The sequence below is a fragment of the Gopherus flavomarginatus genome, chromosome 4 (genome assembly GCF_025201925.1).
Source record: "Gopherus flavomarginatus isolate rGopFla2 chromosome 4, rGopFla2.mat.asm, whole genome shotgun sequence".
In the NCBI taxonomy this organism is placed as follows: Eukaryota; Metazoa; Chordata; order Testudines; family Testudinidae; genus Gopherus; species Gopherus flavomarginatus.
The window spans coordinates 143,430,816-143,458,448 of NC_066620.1; the positions used below are offsets into that span (position 1 = coordinate 143,430,816).

A 27,633-nucleotide genomic window follows, 5' to 3' on the forward strand; every position below is an offset into this window, starting at 1 on the left:
ATTGCCTGTTAGGTTCACTCCCTCCAGGACACCTGGCATTGGCCACTGTCGGTAGACAGGATACTGGAATAGATGGACCTTTGGTCTGACCCGGTACAGCTGTTCTTATGTTTTCTGTGAAAAGCTCTAGTACTCCAATGCTTTGGAGCATGGGCTTTAAATTTGGCAGAGGGGTAATCCCCATAAAAATCCACCCAGTGTTGCCAAGTTTTAAGCCTTTGGGGGTGGGGGGAGGAAGCACAGTTCACACATGCTCAGTAATGGCTTACTAGAACTTCACAGCTAAATTCCCAGAAGATTCCAGCCACAGTGTGCATGCTGCAGCCTGGGGCTGAGCAGGATTTTTCCTGCAACTGCGGGCTGCTGCAGAACATGCTGGGGGTGACCACCTGAACTGTGAGCAGGGAGCCTGTCTCAACTGTGCTTTGAATAAGCCCCCAGCTACGCAGAGGGAGCATGGAGGAGGAAGCTGCTTGGTTTGAATGAAGAGTGGACAAGAGCTGGACTTGCAGCAGGCTTAGGGGGGAGTAAACAGGGGCCATGGACCCTGTGGGGGTTGCGAGAGATTAGGACCACAGTCTGGCAGTGGGTGAGGAGATTGGGAATCAGTGTGGCAAGGAAAGGGAGATCTGACAAGCAACTGAAGAACAAACTGGCTGGGCAAAGAGACTGGGTAAAAGAGTCAGAGAAGGAGGGAGATGTAGATATTGCACATGGAGCATAAGAAGGGAAACATACCAGCGGGCATGAGGAACATGAATGGGGTGTCTGGCAATAGGAAAAGGAGAGAAATCAGGTGAGGACCTGGAAAGAGAGGACTGGGAATGGTGACAAGACTGGGACACAGGGCCGCCCAGAGGGCAGGACAAGTGGGGCAATTTGCCCCAGGCCCTGGGCCCTGCTGGGGCCCCCACAAGAGTTTTTTGGAACCCCTGGAGCAGGGTCCTTCACTCGCTCCAGGGACCCCGGAAAACTCTCGTGGGGCCCAGGCCCCTGAAGCTTCTTCCACTCTGGGTCTTTGGCGGCAGAGGGTCCTTCTGCTCCGGAGCGAAGGACCCCCCACTGCCGAATTACCGCTGAAGCGGGACCCACTGCCGAAGTGCCGGGTGTTTGATAGCACTTCAGCTGTGGGGGGGCGCCTGCCGCAGGTCCTCGGGGCACTTCAGTGGCGGGTCCCAGAGCGTAAGGACCTCCTGCTGCCAAATTACTGCTGAAGCGGGGGCCCCCCCGACGCCAAAGACCCTGGGCCCCCTGAATCCTCTGGGCGGCCCTTCTGGGACAGGGAGTTTGAGACTAGCTAGGTGAGAAGAATAGTGCTGGGACAAGGAGCCAGGGGAAGGAAAGAGACAGGGACAGACTAGACGAGCAGGATAGAAGTGATCCAAACAAGGCAGAAGTGGTCCAGTAGTGTAAACTCCCCTACAAAGGCTGGAAAGGAACTTCAAAAATGTCCCAAGTCTCAACATGCCACTGCTGTCAGCAAATATATGAGAAACCCTCTGGTAAAGTGTCATATCCCCCTTTAGTGATGGTTCATGTAGAAGATGACAACCTACTATTGCTATTATTTACTCCTTTAGCGCAAGCGGCATAGGTCTTTGCTGTAGATCTAGAGGTTCAAACCTTCATGATGATCCATGTAGGCATCAAAGTGCTCATTAATCATCTGGAAAAGGGAGTGAACAGTGAAGCGGCAAAGTTTGCAGATGACACAAAATTATTCAAGATATTAAAGTTCAAAACAGACTGCAAGGAGTTTCTAAGGGGTCTCACAAAACTAGGTGAGACCAGGCAACAAAATGACAGATGAAATTCAACTTTGCTAAGTGCAAAGTAGTGCACATTGGAAAAAATACTAACTCAGGGATAGGGAACCTTTGGCCTGCGGACCGCCAAGGTAAGCCCCTGGGTTTGTTTACCTGCCACGTCTGTGGGTTCCGCAGCTCCCAGACCAATGGGGGCTGCGGGAAGCGGCACAGGCCGAGGGACGTGCTGGCTGCCCTTCCCGCAGGCTCCATTGGCCTGGGATGGCAAATCGCAGCCAGTGGGAGCCACAACTGGCCGAATCTGCAGAAACAGCCGGTAGACAAACCAGCCTGGCCCACCAGGGGGCTTACCCTGCTGGGCTGCATGCCAAAGGTTGTCAATCCCTGTACATATACAGTGATGAGTTCTAAATTAGTTGTTACCATACAAAGACGATCTTGGAGTCACCATGGATAGTTCTATGAAAATGTCTCCTTAATGCACAACAGTAGTTAAAAAAAAAAAAAAAGTTTACAGAATGTTAGGAATTATTACCAAAGGAATAGCAAATAAGACACAAAATATCATAACGCCACTATATAAAAGTATGAATGGCATGGAAGGAGTGAATAGAGGGTTGTTATCCACAATACCAAAAAAAGGGGTCACCCGATGAAATTAATAAGCAGCAGTTTAATACAAACAAGAGGAAGTACTTTTTCACACAACTCACAACTAACCTCTGGAACTCATTGACATGGGAAATTATAATGGCCAAAAGTATAACTAGCCTCAAAAGAGAATTAGATAAGTTCATGGAAAATAGCATCTTGGCTAATAGTCATTGATGGACCTCAGAGATGCAACTCCATGCTCGAGCCAACCCTAAACCTCTAACTATTAGAACCCAGGAATGGAAGACAGGAGTGGATCACTCTATAATTGCCCTGTTCTCTACACTCCCTCATGAAGCTCTGCTATGGGCCACTGTTAGAGACAGGATCCTGGGCAACATGGGCCATACTGACCCAGTATGGTAGCTCTTATGTTCTAATACGATGCCACGTAACGGAATTCCCACTTTTTCAGTTTGCTTTTTTTAAAACCTAGGAAATTACAGACACAAACCCCTATACCTCTGTTAAAAGAACATTCTTAAAAAGTCCAGACTCCATATTAAAGACAAAAACTAAATTATACTCCTAATTAGAAAAAAAATTGCAAATATTCACACTTACAAAAATTATGGATATTTTAATAGTGTGATATGCAATTAAAGTGCAGTATGTGCATTTCAAAAAACATAAATCTCATCCTTTTCAAAGACCTAGATTTAAATTGTAACTTGCTCAGCATGGAACCTGCAACCATTTTTTTACTTGAAGTTACATCATATTTCTTAGTGATTTTATAAGGGAAGGAAAATGCAGAGTTAAACTTACTCGGAAATAATCACTGCATGCTGCAAGTACTGCCTTATGGGCATGGAATTTCTGTTCTTCTGCAATTAGGGTGATGTCACAGAGTATACCATCACTTCTTTGTTGATTCAGAGCTGCCAAGACAGCATCATTATGTGAGCTGGATTGGCAAAGCCTCTGACCTGTCAGCGTTTCTTGAATACTGCAAAATGAAGGAAACAAAGAGATTCTGTCAACAAATATAAGACCCATCTCCGAGGCTCAGTAATTAATGCTGATCAACATTTCTGGTTTCTCAGACAGAGAGACACTTTATGTGGTATGTTTAGCACAGGAAAAGTTTCACATAGTTTAGTCTTATTTAGGACAGAAAATGTGTTAGATTTACAACTCAAGGGCCCTGATTCTTTTCTCCTTTACTCCACAGTTGGGTTCAGTGTCCTGATTTACACAAGTATTAAGTAAGAGAAGAACAAAAGTTTAGGGCTTTATCATCTTCTCACAGGGAACAGAAAAACAACCAAAGTGGCCTAAATTAATATATTAGTGGAAAGGAATATTGAACATTCATGTAACCAACTCTACACATGGTCTGTCTCACGTATTATCACCAACAGTAGTTTCTACTACTAGCACTTCGTAAAGAATTCTGCTGATTCTGTGCAAGCCAGAAAAGAGATTCGAACTCATTTTTCCTTAGCTATGCTGGTTTAGCTGAACTAATGGAGGTAAAAATAGTTCCAATTAGTTAAAATTGTCACTAAAAAAAAACAGATATTATTCTGAAGCCTCACAAGCAGCAGATCTGTGATATCAGAACATTCAATTTTTTTTTACTATTACTTTTCAGATAATACCTGCAATTTAAGGTGTCAAAGCAACAGAACTTAGTATTCCATTATTCCTTGGTAATATTGTAAAAGTGGTTTCAACCAATAATTAGCCATCTGATATCAACTTTTGCTACATTTTCATTTTAAAATATGGGCATATTTTAAAACAAATAAGTAGGGGCTAGATGGCTGAGAAATTAATAATAGACTAGAGACTTTCACCTTTAGGTTGCTTCATTAAACCCAACTCAGAATGGCTGTAACTTAAAGTTGTCAGGTGGCTACTTGGTGGTGTGTGTTAAGGGCTCAGGTGACTCTTACATGGTAATAGGAACCAATACAGGTGCTTTTGCAAAAAGCATCTCCTCTAAATCCCTGCTGTTTGGACAAAGCCATGGAGCGGATAGTCCCTGAGCTTCTGTGCTTCCCTGCCTAAATCTGCCTGATCCAAGTCTCCTTCACTCCAGGAAACTGAAAGGACAACCTCATCATATATATATAAAAATTAATACATGGAATGGAGAAAGAAAAAAAATCCACATACAACTGGCCAAATCCTCTGCTGGGCTAAATTATGTGAATTATATACGAATTTATACCAGCTGAGGAGCTAATCCTTTATTCAGTTGCACACCAAAGAAACAAGTGCAAAATAATTTCTGACTATTCTGCTTGTGGAATCCTATTTATATACAATAAAATACAGTTGTCAGGAAAAACAAACAATCCTGTAAAAGCGATTTCTTGCTGTTTTACATTTATTTCCTTTCTGTAACTCCATAGCAAATTCACTAAGTCAAGTAAAGATTTATTATTTTAAGCAGTCAGTGCTATAAGTTCAACTTGATAACTGAAAAACAAAATCCAACTGTGTTTTTTCAGGTTCATTCTTCAGCACCAACAATAAGGAACCCAGAACCAAAGCAAAACCAGCAATTCTGTTACTGATGCTTGAGGAACAATAGAAGACAGTTTGGTCATGTGCATCCTCCTTTGGCATTTCTAACAGGAACAAAACACTGATTTTGTCCGTAAACTCAGCAGAGTTGGAATCAGAGGGAGCAAATATTTGTAACGCACCAATGTCAACTTTTAGTAATTTTTCGGATTACAACCACATACTTACATAGTTGCATGGTATATACATCTTCATGTTCATCGTGGGCAGTTTCAACTGAAAGTTATAAACATGAGAGCACTGATTCACAGGAACACTGTGCCATTTTGTACCATTCTCTGAGTGCAAAGTGGCCATAAGCATAGTAGAGGTAGGCAGTTCATTCTCCCCCACGTGTGAGGGAATCTTCTGGTGTTGGCTTAAGTAAAGTAGCCAGTAAGAAGCATAAACAAGAGACAGCAGATTGATGCATCAGATGGATAAGGAAAAATAGAAATGAGAACTTTGGAAGGGAAGGAAGAGGAAGTGCATGAATAAAAATGATTTGCAGCCCCCTTATAGACAGCCATTGGGAAAGTGCCCCAATCACAGCAAACAAATAGACAGCCACCATTATGGCTGCACCAGTGCAAAATCTCATTGATTCCAGGGTTGTCTTTGTCTACACTTTGGGTATGCACTGGCAGTGCAAATGCCCACAGACAAATTCCAAATTCCTAAGGACATAAAGAGAAACAACAACAGGGAATTGAAGAGGATTGTGGGGTTCGAGTAAATTACTACTGTCTCATGCATGCTTCATGTTGTTAGTGATAATGGCAAAAGCAACACTTAAAGTAATCTTTTCCAGATTATAATTTGGAGATTCAGGTGTTAAATGAATGCTTTCGTTAATGCTGACTAATACTTCAGTAAACACCATGCTAAATGACAATGACATCCTGCATGGCTTTAAAGTACATACCTGAGGCACCTCTCAGATGGCATCCTTCACGTTTGTTCTTCAGAATCTCAATACTTAAAATCTTGTGGAGGAAGAAGAAAACATTATGGCTAAGACAGACAGAGAGAAAGTATATTAAAATTTGAAGCAAAGGCAACCTTAACCTTAAAGGTCAAAACTTTTAGGAGGCCAAACTCAAATGCAACATTTTTTGTCCATCCTTGTCACAAAACATTATTGGCTAGATTGACTCTGGCCTAGAGACAACTTCCTCCCCTCTTTTCTTTCCCAGCACTTCCCACATAAGCCCAAGTGACAACTGCAGTCACAGGCATGCTCCTTCCCTGACACTAGGGAGGCATATTACCCAAACAAGGTGGGGAGGCAATGCAGACCCTCAATACTAGCCTGCAGAGTTGGCTGGCAGGCAGGGCCACTTAGAATAGTGTAATGTGCATATTCTCCCAGCGCACTAGACAGCTATGGATGGATTACACATCCACAGACTCAATCCATCCTAAAGGTCCTCCCAAGGTCAGTGGGGCTCTGCACTACCCTCTATTCAGAGCGGTATTACTTTCCACCACCTCCCACCATGTGTGTAATTGCAAATTAGTTATTTATGATTGTAAAAGCTCACTGACTAACTCACTCTACCATAACAAAACACTGAAGTATTGGCTGTCAAAGTAAAAAAAAACAACCCACACACGAACAAAAAAAACCCCAAAAACACTTATCGCCAACCTGTACAGAAATAAACCAAACAAATATGATGAGATGAGAATGTTATTGACTTGTAGACTACATATAATCTTCATCCTGCTCTTCAATTTATATCCACAGAATCATAGACATGTAGAGTTGGAAGGAACAACATGAGGCAGGACTGAGTCTACCTAAATCATCCTTGACAGGTGTTTTGTCTAGCCTGTTCTTAAAACCCTCCAATGATGGGGATTCCACAACTTCCTAGATAACCAATTCCAGAGCTTAACTAAATTTATAGCTGGAAAGCTTTTCTAATATCCAACCTAGATCTCCCTCGCTGTAAACTAAACTACTTACTCTTGTCCTACCCTCAGAGAGAACAAAACTGATCACCATCCTCTATATGACAACCTATTACTTTAAAAACACCTTGAGGTGTAACTATAATAAACATAATTTATATGACAGCTTGAACTGAGGCATCTAAGTACATTATAATAGATAGAGAACCACTTCCAAACTTTGGCAAACTAGTACAGATAGCACATTGTTCTTCTTCCAATAGCTACTTCTGGGGGAATTCTGCACCACTGTGCATGTGCAGAATTCATGGGTCATGCATAACTTTTTTCCCCACAGAAAATACACTCTGCAGGAAAGTTGCTGCAGTTACACCATTTGCCACCAGGGACCTCTGTGGTGTCAGAAAAGAACAGCCACTCCTGGGCCAGCCCCAGCTGTGAACAGGGGGAAAAAGAAGTTGCCTTCCTCACAGCACTCTTCTCATGAGGCCAAGTCAGGAGGAATGGCATACGGGGGTGTGTATGCAGACAGTGGGGGCACATGGGGCTGCTGTGGAGGGGGTCACAGACATGGACAGGGGCTGAATGAGAGTGGAGGTACAGGGACACATGGGGATGGACATGGGCTGAGTGGGGGTGCCAGGCCACATGGGAACAGGAAGGTGGGGGTGCAGGGCCTCATGGGGGGAAGGTGCAGCTGAATGGGGGTGCAGGGACATATGGGGACAAGCAGGAGTGGGTGACAATTAGAAAGGCTACGGGTCTGTTAGGGTCTTCATGGTGGAGAATCCCTAACAATCCCTCCCTGTCCAAAAAACCCCATTCCATACTTCTTCCACCCATATCCAACAACCCTCCAATTTCACACCCAGGCTCCTTCCCAGCAATTACTTCTCTCTCCCTCAGCTCCTCCATTATCCCTGAGTCCCCCCCAGACAGGACCAGCTCTAAGCACCAGCAAAGCAAGCACATGCTTGGGGTGGCACATTTCCAGGGGCAGCATTCCGGACATCCTTTTTTTGGGGGAAAAATCCACCAATGTACAAAAAAAAAAATACGTGAAAATCAAAAAAATCTCCAACAGTGCGATAGGAGTGTACATGAAAAAAATATTGTGTCATGTCATGACATGTTCACTCATAATGTGAACGTGCATAAATGTGTAAACGTTAATGGTTATTGATTAATTAAATCAGGAATCACGATTACTTGTGTATACTGTGCCATCCTATCGGCACCATTCGCGCCAATTTCTATGTTGCGTAAGTGCCAGTGGTTATAGAGCTAAAAAGCTGGGACAAAAACGAAAATGACTTTCTGGTGCTGCCTACTGCCAACAAAGAGAGAAAAAGCAAAAAAGATTTGAAGTATGAGATAGTTTTTCTAAATAAGTATTTTTAAAAAGTCGACAATCAAGGAGAAAGCTCTAAACAATGCATTGAAAGTGATTCTTCATGAACTGATGAAGACCAATTGAACCAAAGATTATTTTTATCAACTAATAAAGATGAACAATCTGACCACAGATTATCTTTTTTAACTGATAAAGACGAACAATCATAATCCAAAGATTTAATTCTTCAGCTGAAGAGTCCAGAAACGAAGAACTGTTATCCAAATCTAAAACTGAAGAACAATTATTGGAAGGTAGAGAGACTGACATAGGATCGGATCCAAGTACATGGCCGACAATAAATTACTTATGCAATGCTAATGACTATTGTGAAAAAGTCCTTCAAAACTGGATCCTACATTTGAATATCAACAACAAAAAAAATCTGCAAAGTGCAAACATACATTAAAGCCAAAAACAAAAAACAAAACAAAACCATGGGGGAGGGTTTTTTTTTTTTTTGCTTGGGGCGGCAAAAAACCTAGAGCTGGCTCTGCCCCCAGCCTTTGCACTGCTTCTGAATTCTGCACATGCACAGTGGGAAATACATTCCTGTATTGCAGCTTAAATGAATCATGACTCAGAGTTTTGTATTAATATGCCTAGTAAGGAATCTATTTGTCATAAAACATTTCCTGAATCTTTTTTGTTGTCGGTATTGCTACATAGTTGCTGATGGATATTTTGAAATAAATTACCAAAATAATTGAAACTAACATGATTATATTGTGTTATTTTGACAAAATGGGCAGAATTTTGCAGAATTTTAAAATATTGTGTGCAGAATTTTTAATTTCTTAGTGCAGAATTCCCCCAGGAGTTCATCAAGACATATTTTTTTTCTTTTCTATCACTGTTAATTACCCAGACACGTGTGCGCGCGCGTGCGTAAAATCAGCTTTCGCTGATATTAGACCTTCTTCCTGCTGCCTGATTTATTCACTGATGCCACAATCTGTGTTATCACATGCTTCCATGGCAATAGATTTTTATATCACCAGCATCTATCTATGATGTTACCAAAGAAATTAAGCAAGAGAACACAGAAGAAAGCGGTTTGCTTACATTCACTTCAGGCCTAATACTGCCCCCTAACCATTGCTTGATTTGTGCCAAGGCTTGCCAGGGGTGAACCACAGCATCTCCAGGTTTAGCAGTTCATAGCCCTGGTACCTCCGGCTTTGCCACATCAGTTACGAAAGTAAACAAATTGGCTGAACCCCAGCACCTAATTTCTTGAGGCCTGGCACCTCTTTCATTGCAAATTAAGCACTGACCCTAACTCACATTGATTATAGCTCCTGTTCACCTGGGTTATGATTTCTTCATTATACATTATCTAAGGTGGAGCACTTCGCATTTATCTTTAGGAAGTTCAGTAAAGATAAATGTAAAGTGCTCCACCTAGGAAGGAACAATCAGTTTCACACATACAGAATGGGAAGAGACTGTCTAGGAAGGAGTATGGCAGAAAGAGATCTAGGGGTCATAGTAGACCACAAGCTTAATATGAGTCAACAGTGTTATACTGTTGCAAAAAAAGCAAACATGATTCTGGGATGCATTAACAGGTGTGTTGTAAACAAGACATGAGAAATCATTCTTCCGCTTTACTCTGCGCTGGTTAGGCCTCAATTGGAGTATTGTGTCCAGTTCTGGGCACCGCATTTCAAGAAAGATGTGGCGAAATTGGAGAGGGTCCAGAGAAGAGCAACAAGAATGATTAAAGGTCTTGAGAACATGACCTATGAAGGAAGGCTGAAGGAATTGGGTTTGTTTAGTTTGGAAAAGAGAAGACTGAGAGGGGACATGATAGCAGTTTTCAGGTATCTAAAAGGGCGTCATCAGGAGGAGGGAGAAAACTTGTTCACCTTAGCCTCCAATGATAGAACAAGAAGCAATGGGCTTAAACTGCAGCAAGGGAGATTTAGGTTGGACATTAGGAAAAAGTTCCTAACTGTCAGGGTAGTTAAACACTGGAATAGATTGCCTAGGGAAGTTGTGGAATCTCCATCTCTGGAGATATTTAAGAGTAGGTTAGATAAATGTCTATTAGGGATGGTCTAGACAGTATTTGGTCCTGCCATGAGGGCAGGGGACTGGACTCGATGACCTCTCGAGGTCCCTTCCAGTCCTAGAGTCTATGAGTCTATAAGAGCCAGATTCTGCCTGGACCGTACATATGTATATAGTGGGAGCAGGGAAGACAAAAGAAGTCTTCTCCCTTCTTCCTCCCACGTTGCATGTGCTGTCTAAAGACCAGACAGAATTGCTGTTCCCACCCCCTAGTGAGGTACAGTGGCATAAAGAGGATAGGGGACCTCTCTGCCTCCTCCGATACCTCCCCAATGCACTAGGCCTAGACTGGACTGGTACAGCAAAGCAGAGTAAGCCACAACTCACAAAGAGGTCAAGTAGCATACATGCCTCCCTGAGGCAATGCAGCACCACATCACACCTTAAGATGAGCAGTGCCCTAAAGGCAGTACTTTATTCCAAACTACAGGTCATCCTGGAATGTTAATTTAGCCATAAGAATGTAATGAACTGAACTGTATCCTTGCATGTGAAATTAGTCTCACATTCAAGTAAATTTATATTAAATTTTAAAAAGCCCTACAACATTCAAAGAATGTTAAGTTCACAAAAATCAAACACTCAGAATTAGGAAATGCCAGAATAACATTGCCTGAGCAACCTTGCTTCAAAACCCTTATGCTCATGCATGAGGATACAGTCTTTAATTACACAAACACATACTGTTGTTTTTCTTCTCCACAGGACTCCTCCACATTGCCTGGCTGCTAGCAGAGGGAGAACTGAGAATAAATGGCAGTTTCTTTACTCTCACTTCTTGTACCTGGCCTCACAGAGGCACCCAGAAGCCCACAAGAACTATTGCAGGAAAAGACCTGCTCAACCCCTGCAGTGCTGCTGTGGAGAAGCTCAGTCACTCCGTGCAGATGGCACACACGCAGTTTACTTGTCACACAGGTGAATGCTCAGAACAGATGGAATCTTCAAACAATTTTTCTGTCCGCTCTACTGTCCATGTGGGAACTGAGATCTGAAGAGGTTTATAGTTTGGTTGAGTCTGGGTGAATTTTCAAAAGAAGAGCAAAAAATCACATCCCTGTCACCAATGCAACCTCCCTGCTCCAAAGCATCAGGTGTTAGAGCTACTCATACAGTTGTAACAAATTTCTGTTATAAACAGGCAAACAATATTTTCCTCAACTCATTTTCTTAAATGGCTGAATTATTTTTGCTGAAAAGCCCTCTCCCTACTCCCACCCCCACCCAAAAAAAAAAAAATCAGCCTGAAGCAGACACTCTCACCAAAAATGTCAGCTTGAACAGTTTAAGTTTAGCAAAAGTGAAACAGAGTGGTATTTAGACCTTGCATACAGAACATTAATGGAAAATAATTTGTAACAGAGTAACTAGAAGAGATCTATGCTACTTTGGTAATTTAGGAAACAACATATAGGGAAAAACTGATATGGTTTACTGTTTAATGTAATTCACTGACGAAAAGAAGGGAGCACAGCGATGTATGAAGAATGAAAACTTTTTTCTCCTCTCTTTTCTTATATTCTACAGTTCTTTTATTACAAGACAAATTCGGTAAGGGATGAAATTATAGAAGTATATGCCTCTTATTCTAATCAGTATTGTATCAAGATTAAAAATACTTAAAAAAAAGGAAAAATAACTGCTGTTTATATACAAGTATGTTTCTAATTAACATGAAAAAAGGAACATCTAAATGATACAGTGAGGTTCTTTCCTCTACACCACACATCCACACACTAAAAGGTTTGCTTGGGAGTGGATTTGGTTCTTCAGGATTGAACTATAAACCTTGTGTGGGCTCCTACAATGGGAAGATCAGATTCTTTACTGCTTGCCACATTGTAATAGTTTGAGAACATTTAGTTCCACAATAGTTCTTTTGCATTTATCAAAGGCTCATGTTTTTCTATGCTTTGAAAGCAATTAAAAAATATCATAAGGCCAAATCTTCATCTTATTTAAGCTGGTAGAGTTCCACTGACTTCCAGGAAGCCACACCAATTAACACCAGCTGAGGATCTGGCCCTATGATTTTTATTTTTGTTAATGATATTGCTTTGGTTTCAATATTATAGAAAACAGAACAATCCAGACAATAAACTGTGTGTTAGTTAGTGGCTACTGCAGAGTCAGCACTAAAGATGTGCTGAATTGATCTTTTCAGATTTCTTATAAGCATTTTTATGAGCATAATGATCATTGGTAATTGAATAGTAAATTTATGAAAGATATTTGGAATCAAAGGAACACAATCTCCATAGCCTTAAGTACATTTTAAGGTAAATTAAGTTTTGATTGGAATTTACTTTACACTGTCTCCTTAAAGCTGCCTACATGTACACACCTTTGTATTTTCAGCTCAAATTTACTGTCCTGGATTAGCATATAATCTAGAATTTGTAGAGTTTATTCTCTATAATTCAGGTACAATCCTTTTATTCAACATGCATTCCAAACTAACACTTTTAAAACCTGGACGTCATTGATACTTACAAATTTCAAAACCCCTTATATTATGAGTTTTAGCATTTGATATCGTCTCATTGTTACATAACCTAACATTCCTTGACACATAAGGAAATGCTAAGCATTACAAAGGTTGAAAACTTAATATTGTCTGTTCTATTTAACTGCCTCAAATTACTAAATCCATTTAAAGGATTAGTTTATGAGTTCTGGGATAAAGTTTTCCGCTTAAACCAAAAGTCATCATGTGACCTAAATCTCAATGCTCTAGGAGAATATTCCATTGTGTTGGACAGATTGACTGGAAAATAATAGGCCAAATGGAAAACACTAGCTTCAAATTTAGATGTTAGACACAGTATCTATGGAAAATCCTTGCCTTTGTCCTGTTCCATGTGCAATTTCTTTGAGATTTGACTCTTTTAAATCTATTGTTACATTAGTTATCTTATTCCTGTTACACTGAATTAACACTTTGTTTTTTCTCTGTTATTCCTTCATTATTGTGGTTAGTGCATAAAACAGGCCAGTGTTAAAATTCCCAAACAAAAACTAACCAAAGATGGAGATAAAAGGTTGGGAGAACATTAGGTTAGGGGAAAAAACATGAAAGAGATGCTATAATTTTCCCAAAAATCATTGTAAACCCAGGAAATTCAAAACTAAAAAAAAAGTTAAAGAAATGAAAGTGTGTAGTCAAGGTACTCAAAACAACCTTAAGTCTGTTCTATAACTACAATCATCTGAAAACCATATGATTAATACATATTAGTGTTTTGAGTTCCAGATAAGATTTTTAAAAGATGTTATATTTTGACACTTTTTTCCTCTTGGTGTAACTACAGGCGCTGAGGTAAGATTAAGGCTGATGCTGCTCTGTGTGAGCACAGGAAGCTGCCTGTGACATCCCATGCTGTATCACTGTGATTTAAGATTTTAAATATTGCTTTAACTTGCAATAACCTGCTATTACTGATGGAGTGAAAAAATTGTTTGTTTACAAATTATAATTTTAAATTGCTAGTATCCTTTTAAATGGTTCGTCTCCCACCCCTCAACATTTATTCTCAAGTATAAAAGGTCCATTAACATAGCTTTAGAAACATTACTATGATATCCAAAATGTACTCATGTTTCCAGAATAATCTCAAAGGGCTGAATCCTTCTGCTCTTATTAAAAAAAATATTTTCCTTTAAACAAGGTTAATGTGGAGTAAGAACAGCAAAAATCTGGCATAAACATATTACTTTTACCACCAAAGCCACAGTCAGTGCTTATAAAGAATGAATCCAAGTGTACTGAAATCAATAGGACTTGAATTGCCTAACTGCACTGATGTTTGCCTAATTTGTTTACATTTATTTCCATCTCTTCCACAGGATACTTTACAAGAGGGGATGTATTTCTGTTTATTCCAAGATTTAATATTAGCATTGGTACCAGCAGGATCTGATTTTTGTTGTTTTTCCTTCTAATCTTATTCTTTCAGCTTTCTTCACAACTAAATATAATTTGTATACTGCAAAATTTCTTTGGTTGCTTTGCCTCAGCTAAATAACAATTCCCCAGTTGTTAGTGCAATGGGACCATTTATACCTATAAGCTACTTATGTTTATAAGTGTTATCAGGATCAGGGCTCAAGTGCCTGAGTGTGTACATACCATATTTTGTTCAAAACACTATTCGATCTGTTTTATCTCAGGCTAGCAAGTAAGTATATCTGTGTACGTGAAACTGAATCAATGATGGCTGAAGGCTTGTAGAGCTTTTCTATGTAATATAAACTCAAAGCTCACCAGGCTACAGTTATTCCAAACAACAACTTTAATGTATTTACTTCATATAAATATGAATCCACGGTTATTCTCGACTGTACCACTATAGTTCTGACTGTGCCATGCCATGCCATAATTATTTGCAGTGGCCTTGATAATTCAGAGATACAGTGATTTAAAACCCAGACCTGAGCAATGTAAATCCGCAGGAGAGTGGAGATTGTTTTAAACAGACAAGCTATTGACTCCCTTTCCCCAGGCGCTTAGTGGAGTTGCTGAGACCTAATAGTGGGAAATGTGACAAAATCACCACAAATAATACATAACATGGTTTTGTATGAATTTGTCTACTTAAGGCAACCGTGTACTGCTGATTAATATATTATGTACAAAAAACCCTCAGTGAAAAATGTTATTTAAATTGAAAAGTCAAGCAGTCAAAGTTAAGAAGATGCAGGTATATGGTTATCCAGGCTACCTTTACTCTGCCCACCTGTGCAATGAATGAGGCAGGGGTCCTGTGGAAAAAAATAGTATGTGATCACATAATTAAATAGCATATTATGATGCATGTGCACAAGGGTGCAGAATTAAGGTTGCAAGGGCAACTGTAAACCTCATTCTTAACTTTCAAGAACTTGACTTTGCAACCTAAGTAATATTCTCTTAATGTATGTAATTTCTAGGGACTTGTAATTTTTTAAAGGAAAAAGATAAATTATATTATGTGCAACTAACAATTTCCTCATCATGCATCAGCAGAGTTTGAATTCTGAACTTTCACTGCTGTTGCACACACTGCTATCACTTGAACAATAAAACTAATTACCTCACCCAGTAGGAGGAGGTGGTTGTTATGCTAGAGTAGGGAAAAAACACTGCTGGGTCCAAGAGATAGTTAGGAGAGCCAGGCATGGCCCTCCTCTCTCGCTCTTCCCCTTCCTCCTCAGAAGTTTGGGGGGGGGGGGAAGAGCCTAGCCCTGAGAGGGAGCATACGGCATTGGCTAGACTCTCCCAGTGCAACTCTCCCCCACATGCAGCTCCCAGGCATTCACAATTCTCTGCTGCTGGCATGGGGCCAGCTTTTTAGAATACTCATGTCTAGTTATTTTGTAAGGCTGCCAAAGTTTTCCTGAGGAATGCAAGTGTAAGAAAGCAAATGATGATTTTTAACTATTTATAACTCAGCTAAATCTGATCAGAATTTAATTGTACAAAGAAAAGGCCCTTCTATGGCCCAAGGTCTTTCTCCCTGACAGATCTGAAAGGCCTGCTGCAAATATTGAGAGGCTAGAGCTTCTAAAAGTGTAAAATGTCACAATAATATTTTATAAAAGAAAACGTTAGAGAAATTAGATACAGGGATCACTACCAGCTCCCGTAAAAAAAGATGTGTATTCATACCACTGATGATTTCTGTAGTACATTAAATCAGCCTTGTTTTCTAAGACCCATGAACCTCCAAGACATTAATTGATTACCTTAAAATTCCACAGCAATTACTTTTTACAGCAACATATGATGCAATTGCTTTTATTTACAGTGATGTATGATACAAGAAAAATATGCAGTGCTGAGAGAATATAGCAAATGTTTATATGACGTATTCACTCAGGATTCATAGTACAGTACATGAAGACAGGTTTCTTGGTGTTTAGATTGTATGGCGCTACTATATTTACAATACAGCTGTTTGATATGTAAATAGTATTTTCAAGTTCTCTGTCTTACAATCACAAACAAACAACTGAATTTCTTATTAGCTAGATAGCCTTGTGTAACTGAGTATTTCAAGCGGCTGCTTACAAGTAAAGTAAATTGACCCTGTATATAAAAGCTGAATCTTGGTTTCAAAGTAGAGGTATCTGAAACTTTCCTCCCTTCTTTTTACTCACAGAAGCAAAAAAAAAAAAGACAGTTAAATTTTACAGTATCAGAATTGTATTTATTTCAATGGATACTTTAAGAGAGACAGAGGGACACACTCGAAGCATTTTAAAATACCCCTGCAATTCTGCCATTCACAGTATTCAGAAAAAAAGGTTTTTTTTTTATTTTAAATATATCAGTCCATCAAAGAAGAGGCTGTAAATGCCCGTGGCTGTTATTCCATGCCTGTGCACTGTTTAGGAATGACCTTGCATAGCCACTGGGTGGCAGAATCATACCTCATGACTGTACATACCTCCAGGAGGCAGAATGGAGTGTACTTCAAAGATTCCATTCTACCTGGACTAAATACAAAAGCAAAACATCTGGCAGTTACCTGAACTGGGAGTTTGCTCTGATCTCTACAGATGCATCCTCACTAAGGAAAAGGCACATTCTTATCATGCTAGCTAACACTTAATAACAAGGTAAAATCCTACTGAAAACAAGTCAATTTGAGGTTTTTACACATTAAAAAGTCAAAGTAAACCTTGGCCTCACATTTCAGTAGTGTGAATTGAAAGAGTCTGATGATGTTAGCTCAGCTCATCTTCATTAAATATAGTTGTTCACATCAAACATGACATGTTTGGCTTCCTCTAGAATATGTTGTAAGATTCTATTTCAAGGGATCACCAAGAGTTTGTCTAGACTAAGATAAAAGTTGTGTTTTTTTAAAAATGCTCACCAAGGCATTTTAACATTCTAGTGTACATAGGGCAAGATGTCCTTTAACACATTGGCTAATTATGGTGAAACTCAGAGGGGACTAGGAGTCATCTTCACCAGGTATATAACATGTTAAAAATCCATTTATCCTGCTTGTAACAGGGTGTGCTGACTGAGGAGTTAATTCAGCACCCTGTCACTCAAATCCCTACCAGTTTATATTAATTGAGCTCTTATTGAAAGGCAGACAGTCAGCAGAGGAGGCCAATTATCAGAGTGGAGATACAGCTGAGGGGCTAATTGGGTGGAAATAGCCCCAGCAGGTAGGATTATATAAACAAACAGGAAGGAAATGCTGGGAGGAGAGTAGGGAGCATGAAGGAAGGCAGAAGTAGGCCAGGACTGGCAGCTGCTACTAGTATACCCTGCCCCAGAAGCAAGTAGGGAGGCTGGCTACTGACTGTAAATATACTATTATAAAGCCTGGATTAGTTGTGATAGGCGACTGAGGTTGGAGAGGGCTCTTGAGACCACCCAGTGACACTCCTGTAGACAAACCCCATGCAGTGAAAGTGGGAGGATCAAACTCTGCTACTACTAGTATTTTTTTTTTATGCTCAAGTACTGATTCACAGTCACTTATGAGTAAAACTGGGGAAAAAAAAAGTTTGTTTTTTTTTACTTCTGTTATGCTGAGAGGCAATGGTGACTGCTTGGATCACAAACCTCTTAGAGATTAGGAGTGAAAGCACCCTTCACTTAAGTGTTTCATATAACTATCTTATGGGGGTCACATCTAAAACAAGGCCTAATAGCCCGCCCAGAAACCTACCACATTAGCAGGGGATTCCACTAGAGGGTCAGGGGAGGCAAAACATACAAAAAATTGGGAGAGCTGGAAAGAGAAGGAGCAGCTGAAATCCATGTCTGATCCTGGAAGAAGCTTGGGGAGAGGTTTTTTGGTCAGGTGCAGGCTGAAAAGAGTATTTTTGGTGCTTGTAAGCAAAGTGGTTTCCTACTATTTGATTCTTTCTGCATTCAGAGACACTGCACATTGTAAATTCTTAGTAAAACAAACAAACTGCAAATACCTATCACCAAATGCTACTCTCAAACTAAACATTGCTAAAATACAGCTCCTAATCTTTCACCTCCCATCCCATCCCTGCATCCTCCTCTCTAGATCACAGTGGAAAACATTATCATTCTACATGTCACTCAGGCATCATTATTGACTCAGACCTTTCTATTGGTCATTGCACCAGGTTATGTCTAAATCTTGCCAGTTGCATATTATCTTAAAGACATGGTCTTTCCTGTCCATTCACACAGCTAAAATTCTTCCCAAAGCTCTTATCACATCTTCCTTATTGCAACATCCTTTTCTCTTGCCTTGATAAATGCAATCTCACCCACTCACAGCCACTCAGAACAAAGATCATTCTGCTAGTCCATCACTGACCACGACACCTTCCCACCCCACTTTGAATATCTCCATCGACTCCCACTTAGGGTGACCAGATATCCTGATAAAATCGGGACTGTCCTGAAATTTAACCCTTTGTCCTGCGTCCCAATTGATATATGATCGGGATGCCATTTGTCCCAATAATCAGGTAAGGAGGCGAGCAGGAGGGATGACTAGGCGAGTGGCGGGGGGTGAGTAGGCGAGTGGGGAGCCAGTAGCAAGCGAGGGTTCTCGGAGTGGGGGTTTCTGGCAGCGGAGTGAGGAGGTAAGTGGCAGGTGGGAGGGGAGGAGAGGAGGCAAGTGGTGGGTGGGAGATTGAGGAGAGATGCATCAGGCCAGGGGGTGAGGAGGGGTGGGTGGTGGACCAAGTGAGGAGGGGGTGGAACCTGGGCAGAGTCGGGGTGGAGCCTAGGAGGAGCAGGTGGACTGTGGGCAGGGCCACCGGCACCCAAACATGTCCCGATATTTTACAGTTGTGATCTGGTCACCCTACTCCCACTTCTTTCTCCCATCAAACAATCTTCCTGTATTCACTTTACAGGCCCTTTACAGTCAATTCCCCCCACTACCTATGATCTCTCATTAGCTACTGAAGTTTTCTTCTGATTGACCATGATGCCAGCATCCACTGCTCTATTGCTAGATTTTCAAATATGCATCTCTTGTGCTTTCTCCCATGATGCCCTACACCAGGGATTGGCAACCTTTGGCACCCGCGTCCACAGGTTCACCCAGTCGTGGCTCTCACTGGCCACAGTTCACTGCTCCAAGCCAATGAGGGCTGCGGGAAGTGGCATGGGCAGAGGGATGTGCTGGCTGCAGCTTCTCACAGCCCCCATTGGCCTGGAGCGGTGAACCGTGGCCAGTGGGAGCCACGATCGGCCAAACCTGCAACACGGCAGGTAAACAAACTGGCCCGGCCCACAAGGGTGCTTATCCTGGCAGTCCACATGCCAAAGGTTGCCAATCCCTGCCCTCGTTATCCATCTTCAGCCATCCACCTTTATCTGCCTCAAAACTCTCCTTCACTGTGATCCCTACAAAAAAACTTGACAATGGTTAGGTATTTGGTGGGCACAGACCACTGCCCATTATGCTGACCAACACTGTCTCATTATTTACTTGTATTCCCCATCTGTCATGTCTAGTCCTATACGTAGACTGTAAGATCCTTGGGGCAGGTACTGTCTTTTTGTTGTGTGTTTGTACAGTGCCTAGTACAACAGGATCCTGGTCCATGACTAGGGCTCTAGGTCTATGGTAATCCAAAAATAAGTAATGACTAAGCCCCTATATAATTTGATATTGACGCAATATTAGACTTCCACTGCAATTTTGATTTTAAATTAGCTTACTTTGCACAGTCCACAATTTTGTATACATTTTGAGGTTTGCAACACACTTTTTTCCCCTATTAGTTCAGTAAAATCCCATTTATCCTCGCTGATAGTGGCTGGGGTTCAGGCTGGTCACCCCCACGCACTAATGACTGTAATATAGATGCAGGAAAATGTCTGGCTATCAAAAAAGTTTGAAGTATTAAGTTATGACTGCTGTGTTTATATTGCTCCAGCAAATTTCTCTTAAATATGTCTTCCCCGGCTTTTCCAAATTATTGCAATTAATAAAGGTCCATTATTACTTTTCTGCAATTTTCCATGTCTTTTCCGTAACTCAGCCACAATTATTTGACAATCACCCCACAATTCAAATAAGACCTTACTAGTGACAATTTACAGGGTGCAACAGTTTCCAAAGTTTACTGACTGGAGTAGAAGCCATTCAAGCAGATTAGAAGAAGATACGAATCAAAGATGATCAATAAAATAAAGCCTCCAAGGGAGGGAGAAGACTGTCCCACTGAATGCAAAAGTTAGCTAACACTACGTTTAGTTTTTCCTTTTCACCTATGGTTGGTGGTAAAGATACTGAAAATTACAGCAAGGCATCCTAAACTCTGACATAACCTTTGCAGAAACACCCGTACAAGTACCTGCATAGCCCCCACGACTGTGATATCTGAGCACTTTTACTCAGGTAAGTCCACCCAGATGTGATTACCTATTTTAAACATTAGACCCTGAGTCCTACAAGAAGCTGTACTTTATGCAGGGTTGGGTTATTGGATTTTTTGGTTTTTGGGGGGTTTTTTGGGTACCTTTTTGTTAGTAGATTCATAATAGGTTTCTGATACATTAAGTCTATATTACAGGTGGGGCTGATCGCACCACCTGTTAAGGTTACCTGACCCATACCATTGTAAGACTCGGTTTTCAGCTGCTTGTAACTTTGCTAGACTTTAACCATTTGGGTTGAAATGTTACACCTGCTTCATGCTGAATATTTGTGGAAATTTTCAGCTAAAATGGTTCAGCTGTTTCTGAGAACAAGGCTAGAACAAAACACATCGTTTTGCCCATGCTAACAAATTCTGGTAACTTCTTCTTTGGAAATATCTAGTGACTCCATGTTTGGAAGAGAGACTTGAAATTTAGCAGTGGGTGTCTCTGTCGCCCTCCCTATGAAAATCCACCCAAATGTAGCCAAGTTATAAGCCTCCAGGGAAAAAACTGAGGTTCACACATACTGAGTCGAAACTTTCTTAGATTTTCAGATGTTAAAATCTAAGATTCTATCCTTAGAGAGCATGCTCAAGCCTTTCATACCTCCTGCACAGCCCATGTTCCAACCTCACAGAACAATTGAGCATGCTCCATTCCCTCATAGCTCCTACATGTCAACAGCACCAATTCAAATGTTTTAGAGGATGTGAGCGGGGGATTCCTGTCCCCCCACACTCTCCCTCCCACACACCTCCTTCATCACCTGTGTGTCCCTCGACCTGGGGTTCTGCCCTTTCTCTTACTTACCCATTGCATGAGCCAGTGCTGCCAGGAGTCAAGTTCTCAGCAGACTCCCATGGGTTCTGTTGTGCAGAAGCTAATTCTGTGTGCACCATTTGGCCACACTTCCTCTCCCTATATATGGAGGGACACCCCAATCAAATTTTCACTCCAAGATCTCTTTCTTGAGTGATATCAGCTAATTTACACATCATCATTTCATATGTATAATTGGGATTATGTTTTCCAACGTGCATTACTTTGCACTTGTGAAATTGAATGTCATGTGCCCTTTTGTGGCTCAGTCACCCAGATTTGTGAGATCCCTCTGTAACTCTTCACAGTCAACTTTGGACTTAACCATCTTGAGTAAGTGAGTATTTGCAAACTCTGCCACTTCACTGTTAACCCCTTTTTCCAGATAATCTATAAATATGTTAGACAGGTCCCAGGAGAGATTCTTGGGGGACCCTGCTATTTATCTCTTTTCATTGTGAAAACTGACCATTTATTCCTATGCTTTGTTTTGTATCCTTTAACTAGTTACTGATCTATGAGAGGACCTTCCCTCTGATCTCATCACTGCTTAATAGGATTAAGAGCCATTGCAAAGGCTTTCTGAAACTCCAGGTACACTGTATCAACTAGATCACCCTTGTCCATGTGCATATTGACCCCCTCAAAGAATTGCAATGGATTGGTGAGACGTGATTTCCCATTACAAAAGCCATGGGGAACAATCAAGAACATATCATGTTCATCTGTGTGTCTGATCTTTCTGTTCTTTTCAACCAATTGGCCTGATACTTAGGCCTTGGCTACACTGGCACTTTACAGCGCTGCAACTTTCTCACTCAGGGGTGTGAAAAAACACCCCCGAGCACTGCAAGATACAGCGCTGTAAAGCGCCAGTGTAAACAGTGCCGCAGCCCTGGGAGCGCGGCTCCCAGCGCTGCAAGCTAATCCCCATGAGGAGGTGGAGTACGTGCAGCGCTGGGAGCACACTCACACTTCAAAGTTTCGAGTGTAGCCAAGCCCCGAGTTAGGCTTACTGGCTTGTAATTGCCAGGATCATCTCTGAAGCATTTTTTAAAAATCAGCATTACATTAGCTACATTCCAGTCATTTGGTACAGAGGCTGATTTAAGGGATAAGTTACATACCGCAGTTGTCAGTTCTGCAATTTCATATTTGAGTTCCTTCAGGACACTTGGGTGAATACCATCTGATCCTGGTGACTTATTACTACAGTATTTCAAAACCTTCTCTACTGACATCTCACTATGGGACAGTTCCTCAGATTTGTCACCTAAAAAGACTGGCTCAGGTGTAGGAAATCTCCCTCACATCCTCTGCAGTGAAGACAATGCAATGAATTCATTTAACTTCTCCACAATGTCCTTGTCTTCCTTGAGTGCTCCTTATCACCTTGATTATCCAGTGGCCCCACTAATTGTTTGGCAGGTAACCGGCTTCTGATATACTTTAAATTGTTGCTGTCTGTTTTTGTTAGGATGACCAGACATCCTGCTAAAATCGGGACCGTCCCGCTATTTAAGTGTTTGTCCAATCTTTGGTCAGGACGCAATTTGTCCCGATATTTCGCTGTACCGACAGCACTCTTTTTTTCTCTTCTCCACCAGGGGGATCCCCGCGCCCCATGTGTCTTGCTATTTTCTTCCTCTCATCTGGTCACCCTAGTTTGTGTGTCTTCTGCTAGTTGCTCATCAATTATTTTTTTTTATTTTTTTTTTGGAGTGGGGGCATGCAGAGGGAACAAAAACTGGACTTGAGAGAGGGAAAGAAGCAAACTGGGACAAGGAGATTGGTAAAATGAGTCTGGAGTCATGGTGAGCAAGACTGGGAGTAGGGAGAGGGGATGCTGGGAATGAAAGCCAGTGAGGAAGCTGGATAAGAGGACTAGGGGCCAATTGACTGGTGAAGAGGGAGTGCTGAGATCATCTGAGGAGCAAGGAGGAGAGAGACAGGAGATTAGGACTGGGAGCTTATAAGGAACGTTGGACGGGCTCAGGGAGCAGATAAGGAGGCCAGGAGGGGGAAAACCTGGGACTAGTTGAACAATGAGTCAGACTGAGATGAGAAGCCTGAGGAGTGGAGACTGGGATTAGCTTGGTGAGGAGAATGGGCCTGGGATGAGGAGACGGGTGGGGAAGAGATAGGATTGAGACAGGGACATATTGGAGGGTCAAGTTTGAGGGGGAAATGGACAGATGAATCTGAGCAACAGTCTGGAATGGAAACCAGGACTCCTGAATCTCACCATTACCCTACTGTTAGCAATTATCTATGAACCCACTGGTAAAGTGTGTCTCTCATTGCCCTGTAGTGCTGACCCACATAGATGACAACCTACTACTGATATAATTTACTCCTTTAGCAATTGGTGGTGAATTTAAAGTTTCCAACATTGCTGATATCCATGTGCGTCTCGTTACGATGCCATATGATGGAATTTGTTTTTTTTCAGTTTGCTTTTTTAAACGGCTAGGAAATCACACACACAGACACACACACCATATTAAGGTTGCAAAACCAAGTGCTCAAAATTTAGGAAATACCAGAATTAAGATGACATGATGACATACTATTTTTCTATCAGAAAGGGCACAGGCAATAAAAGGCTGCACGCTAATGAATGTGCACAAAGAGGGCTGAAGTAAGGTTGCACCAGCAACCTTAATTCTGGGATTTTTAACTTTTGCATGCTTAACTTTGCAACCTAACAATTATGTTCTTTTAACATAGCTTTTGTGTGTATAATATGTATTTCTCCTGTATGTGGTGATGCAAATGTGGTGAGAAGTAGTTTATTTCTATTTTGAATTAGAAGTGCCTATTGCAGTGATTTTTTTTTATGTTGAGATGTGAGGCTTCTTAAAGTATAAAAGGAATTTGGTACAAGAAATTGTATAAGAAAGCACTACTACTACACAATGTACACATTATGCTGCAGAGTAAGGGAAAGCTGATTATTTTCCCACCAGAGTGAATTTTTCCACCAGAAGAATTTCTCTCCACTCTCATTCCCTATACTCTTTTCCCAATTATGATTTGTTTAGTTTTTTGTGCTATGGTAGAAACTGGTAAAATATTATAGGATCTAGAGACTGGTACAAATAGCAATTTTATTTTTTTTGTATAAATTTTCTAGAGAATACTTCTAATACCATTTACCTAGTATACTGGTAACCGGAAAATACTACTACAAATTTGTTCATCAAAAACTTTTGCAATTGAAATTTTATGATTGTTTGTTTTCCAAAACCTGGACTTTCCAAGAACAGGCATAGTATTGTTGAAAGGATCAAGGTCAAATTTGTTGCCACTGACCCTGAGTGAGGCAGTGTCTGAGATTTTCTTATTACAGGATACATTACATCCATATATAAAGATGACAACATTGATATGTTCTACTGTAGTTACACTTTTCATCAGATATTCAACCTAGCAATAATTGCCTCCCTTATAAAAGAAATCGTTATAAAAGAAATGAATATTGTCATGAAGGAAGCCATTTGCTCAGCAAGAACCATTTCTCACACCATTGGTGTGAAACTGCAACTCTCAGTCTAACAAAAACAATGACAAGATCAGAACAGATGTGTGTCACTTTCCTAACATTGCTTGGGCGTAGCAGTTACTACCTAACAAAAACAGAGACATTGGAATCTAGAATCTACAAAATCTCTGAGCTCAAGAAGTTCAACCATCACATCCTCAGTAGTTGCTATTCTGCAGTTTCCTTCTTTTGGGACTCGCAATTTACCTGAAATGTATTCATTTTCAGCATTTGCTATTTTAGCCCTCAAAAAAATATCATTCAAATGCTGTAAGCGCCAGGGCTACAGATTAAGGAGGCATGAAGCCTATGTCACTCTGGCTGGGATATCGATTGTCCTATCTACAATCTGCTGATTTCTGTAATTCCTGTGTTTGTATGGGACTCTCTCCCAGCCCTGCATTACATTTTAGAGTGCCTTCTGTGGAACAGTAATTCTTTTATTGTTTGGGGAAACGAACTTTCATCTCTGTCATCCGGATTAATCTTTTGATATGGATTATTACTTCCAATAGCTATTATCTAAAATGTATTTACACAATAATCACTTGAGGCTGCAGGATTTGGCCCTAGCTGGCTCAAAATGCAGGAGTACATTGAGGGCAGGAAGCAAAGAAGGTATGCAGGAGGATTCTGCAGCCCCTTGTATACCCCCAAACCAACCTCTCCAGCACAACAGGGCAGGGGAAGAGTTATAAAAGTGTTCAGAGGAAGTGAGCAAACTAGACTGAAAGATGAAGGGGAACCCTCTCAGTGTACCAGTTGAGGAGTGGAAAATCCCCAGGCCAGGGAGAGGAATAGGGAGCTTCTCTGCTTTTAGTAGGGGTTGCACTCCCCCTGCATTCTCTTACTTTAGTCCCTAGCTAGCCCTATAGAGCCACAAACTATTTCTAGACCACCAACTCTTATAGTAGGGATACAGCCTATATCATTGTAGCTGCAGACAGATTGCCCTTGTGCTCCATATTCTGCTCTTGAATTGGAAATGGGGGTGGAAGTTTCTTTCCTCATAAAGATGCCTTCCAGGACTTTTATTTAGGCATTGCATGGGAAAACCGGATTTCATCTCAATCTGTTCATCCCCTCTTCTGTCATTTTCCATTTTTAGTTTAACTACCCAGGAGCAAGAATAAATGGTTTTTCTAGGAAGTCTTTCACACTGTCCATTGTCTTCACTCTCTGTCAAACCTGCTGATGTAATTTCTTTCTATTGATTAATATTTTAGACTTTAAAACAGAGAGAGTGAGAGAAAGCAGAAATCATAGGTTACATTTTAAAAGAATCATTTGAAGGAGCCCATGGTCCACCTCATGAGTATGACTCACATCTCAGCCAACAGGATTTAAGAAGCTCACTTTAATGCAAAGAATTCTCAAAAATGTTCAGCCACCCAGTTTAAGCTTTTTTGATTACTTTCTTAAGAAAACATGCCAAATCCTATTTCACACACAAAATTTCAATATACTGTACACTTCTCACAAAACTACAAGACCCAGAATTAATGCTTTTTACATATCAAAAGGCTATTTAAAAAAAAAAGGACTTAAGGGGAACTAGATGGCTCAGATGATTGGTAATAGGTAGGGCCCTACCAAATTCACGGCCATGAAAAACATCACAGACCATGAAATCTAGTCTCCCTGGTGAAATCTGGTCTTCTGTGTACTTTTACCCTATACTATACGGATTTCATCAGGGAGATGAGCATTTCTCAAATTGAGGGACTTCGACTCAAAGGGAGTCATGGGGGGTTGCAACGTTATTGTAGGGGGGTTGTGATATTGCCACCCTTCCTTCTGCGCTACCTTCAGAGCTGGGTGGCCAGAGAGCGCTGGCTGCTGGCCAGGTGCTCCACTGTGAAGTCAGCGCCCCACCCTCAGCAGAGCAGAAGTAAAAAGTAGCAATACCATAACATGCCACCCTTATTTTTGCGCTGCTCCTGGCGGTGGCACTGCCTTCACAGCTGAGCTCACAGCCAGCAGCCACGGCTCTCTGGTCACCCAGCTCTGAAGGCAGCACCACGGCCAGCAGTAGCACAAGAGTAAGGGAGGCAATATCATGACCCCTCTATAATAACCATGCGATCCCCCCACTATCCTCTTTTGGGTCAGAACCCTACAGTTGCAACACCATGAAATTTCAGATTTAAATATCTGAAATGATTAAATTTACAATTTTTAAACCCCTATGACCATGAAATTGACCAAAATGGACCATGGACTTGGTAGGGCCCTAGCAATTGGATATGGATACTTTTTTAAAAATCTACACAACTCACAGAGTCCAATTTGACTCATGTTAGTAGGTGACATTTGGCAGTCTCAGCAGAAAGATCAAACCCTAACAAATAGGTATGGAAACCTTCCTCACTTCCGAGGATGGCCTCTCAGAAATACAGTTGATGCATATTAGTAGTATCCTGGCATGGACCCTAATTCTCTATTGTCATGCACTTTGTGTGTAGAGAGCCATGCATAGCATATACTCTAGAGTTCTGGCATGTAGATTACTCCATTCTACTTGCTCAAGCAATGCCTCACTGTCTACACAGCTATTTATACCCATGCTAGCTGGGGT

The 27,633-nt window shown here is 41.2% G+C and overlaps 1 protein-coding gene across 7 annotated transcripts in view; it reads right to left on the reverse strand.

Moving 5' to 3' along the window:
• The window catches only part of KLHL32 (kelch like family member 32), a 223,092-nt gene that overhangs the window by 172,344 nt on the left and 23,115 nt on the right, over positions 1 to 27,633 (reverse strand). For all 7 annotated transcript variants that reach the window (XR_007773855.1, XR_007773856.1, XM_050949281.1 and 4 more), the window contains 2 exons: positions 5,863 to 5,923; positions 3,189 to 3,369 (listed from right to left, as the gene is read on the reverse strand). Coding sequence is in view for 5 of the 7 variants with exons in the window: in XM_050949281.1 (XP_050805238.1) it covers positions 3,189 to 3,369; positions 5,863 to 5,885 (204 nt within the window). In the remaining 2 variants the exon portion in view is untranslated. Of the gene's footprint in view, positions 1 to 3,188; positions 3,370 to 5,862; positions 5,924 to 27,633 lie in introns of those variants that run through there.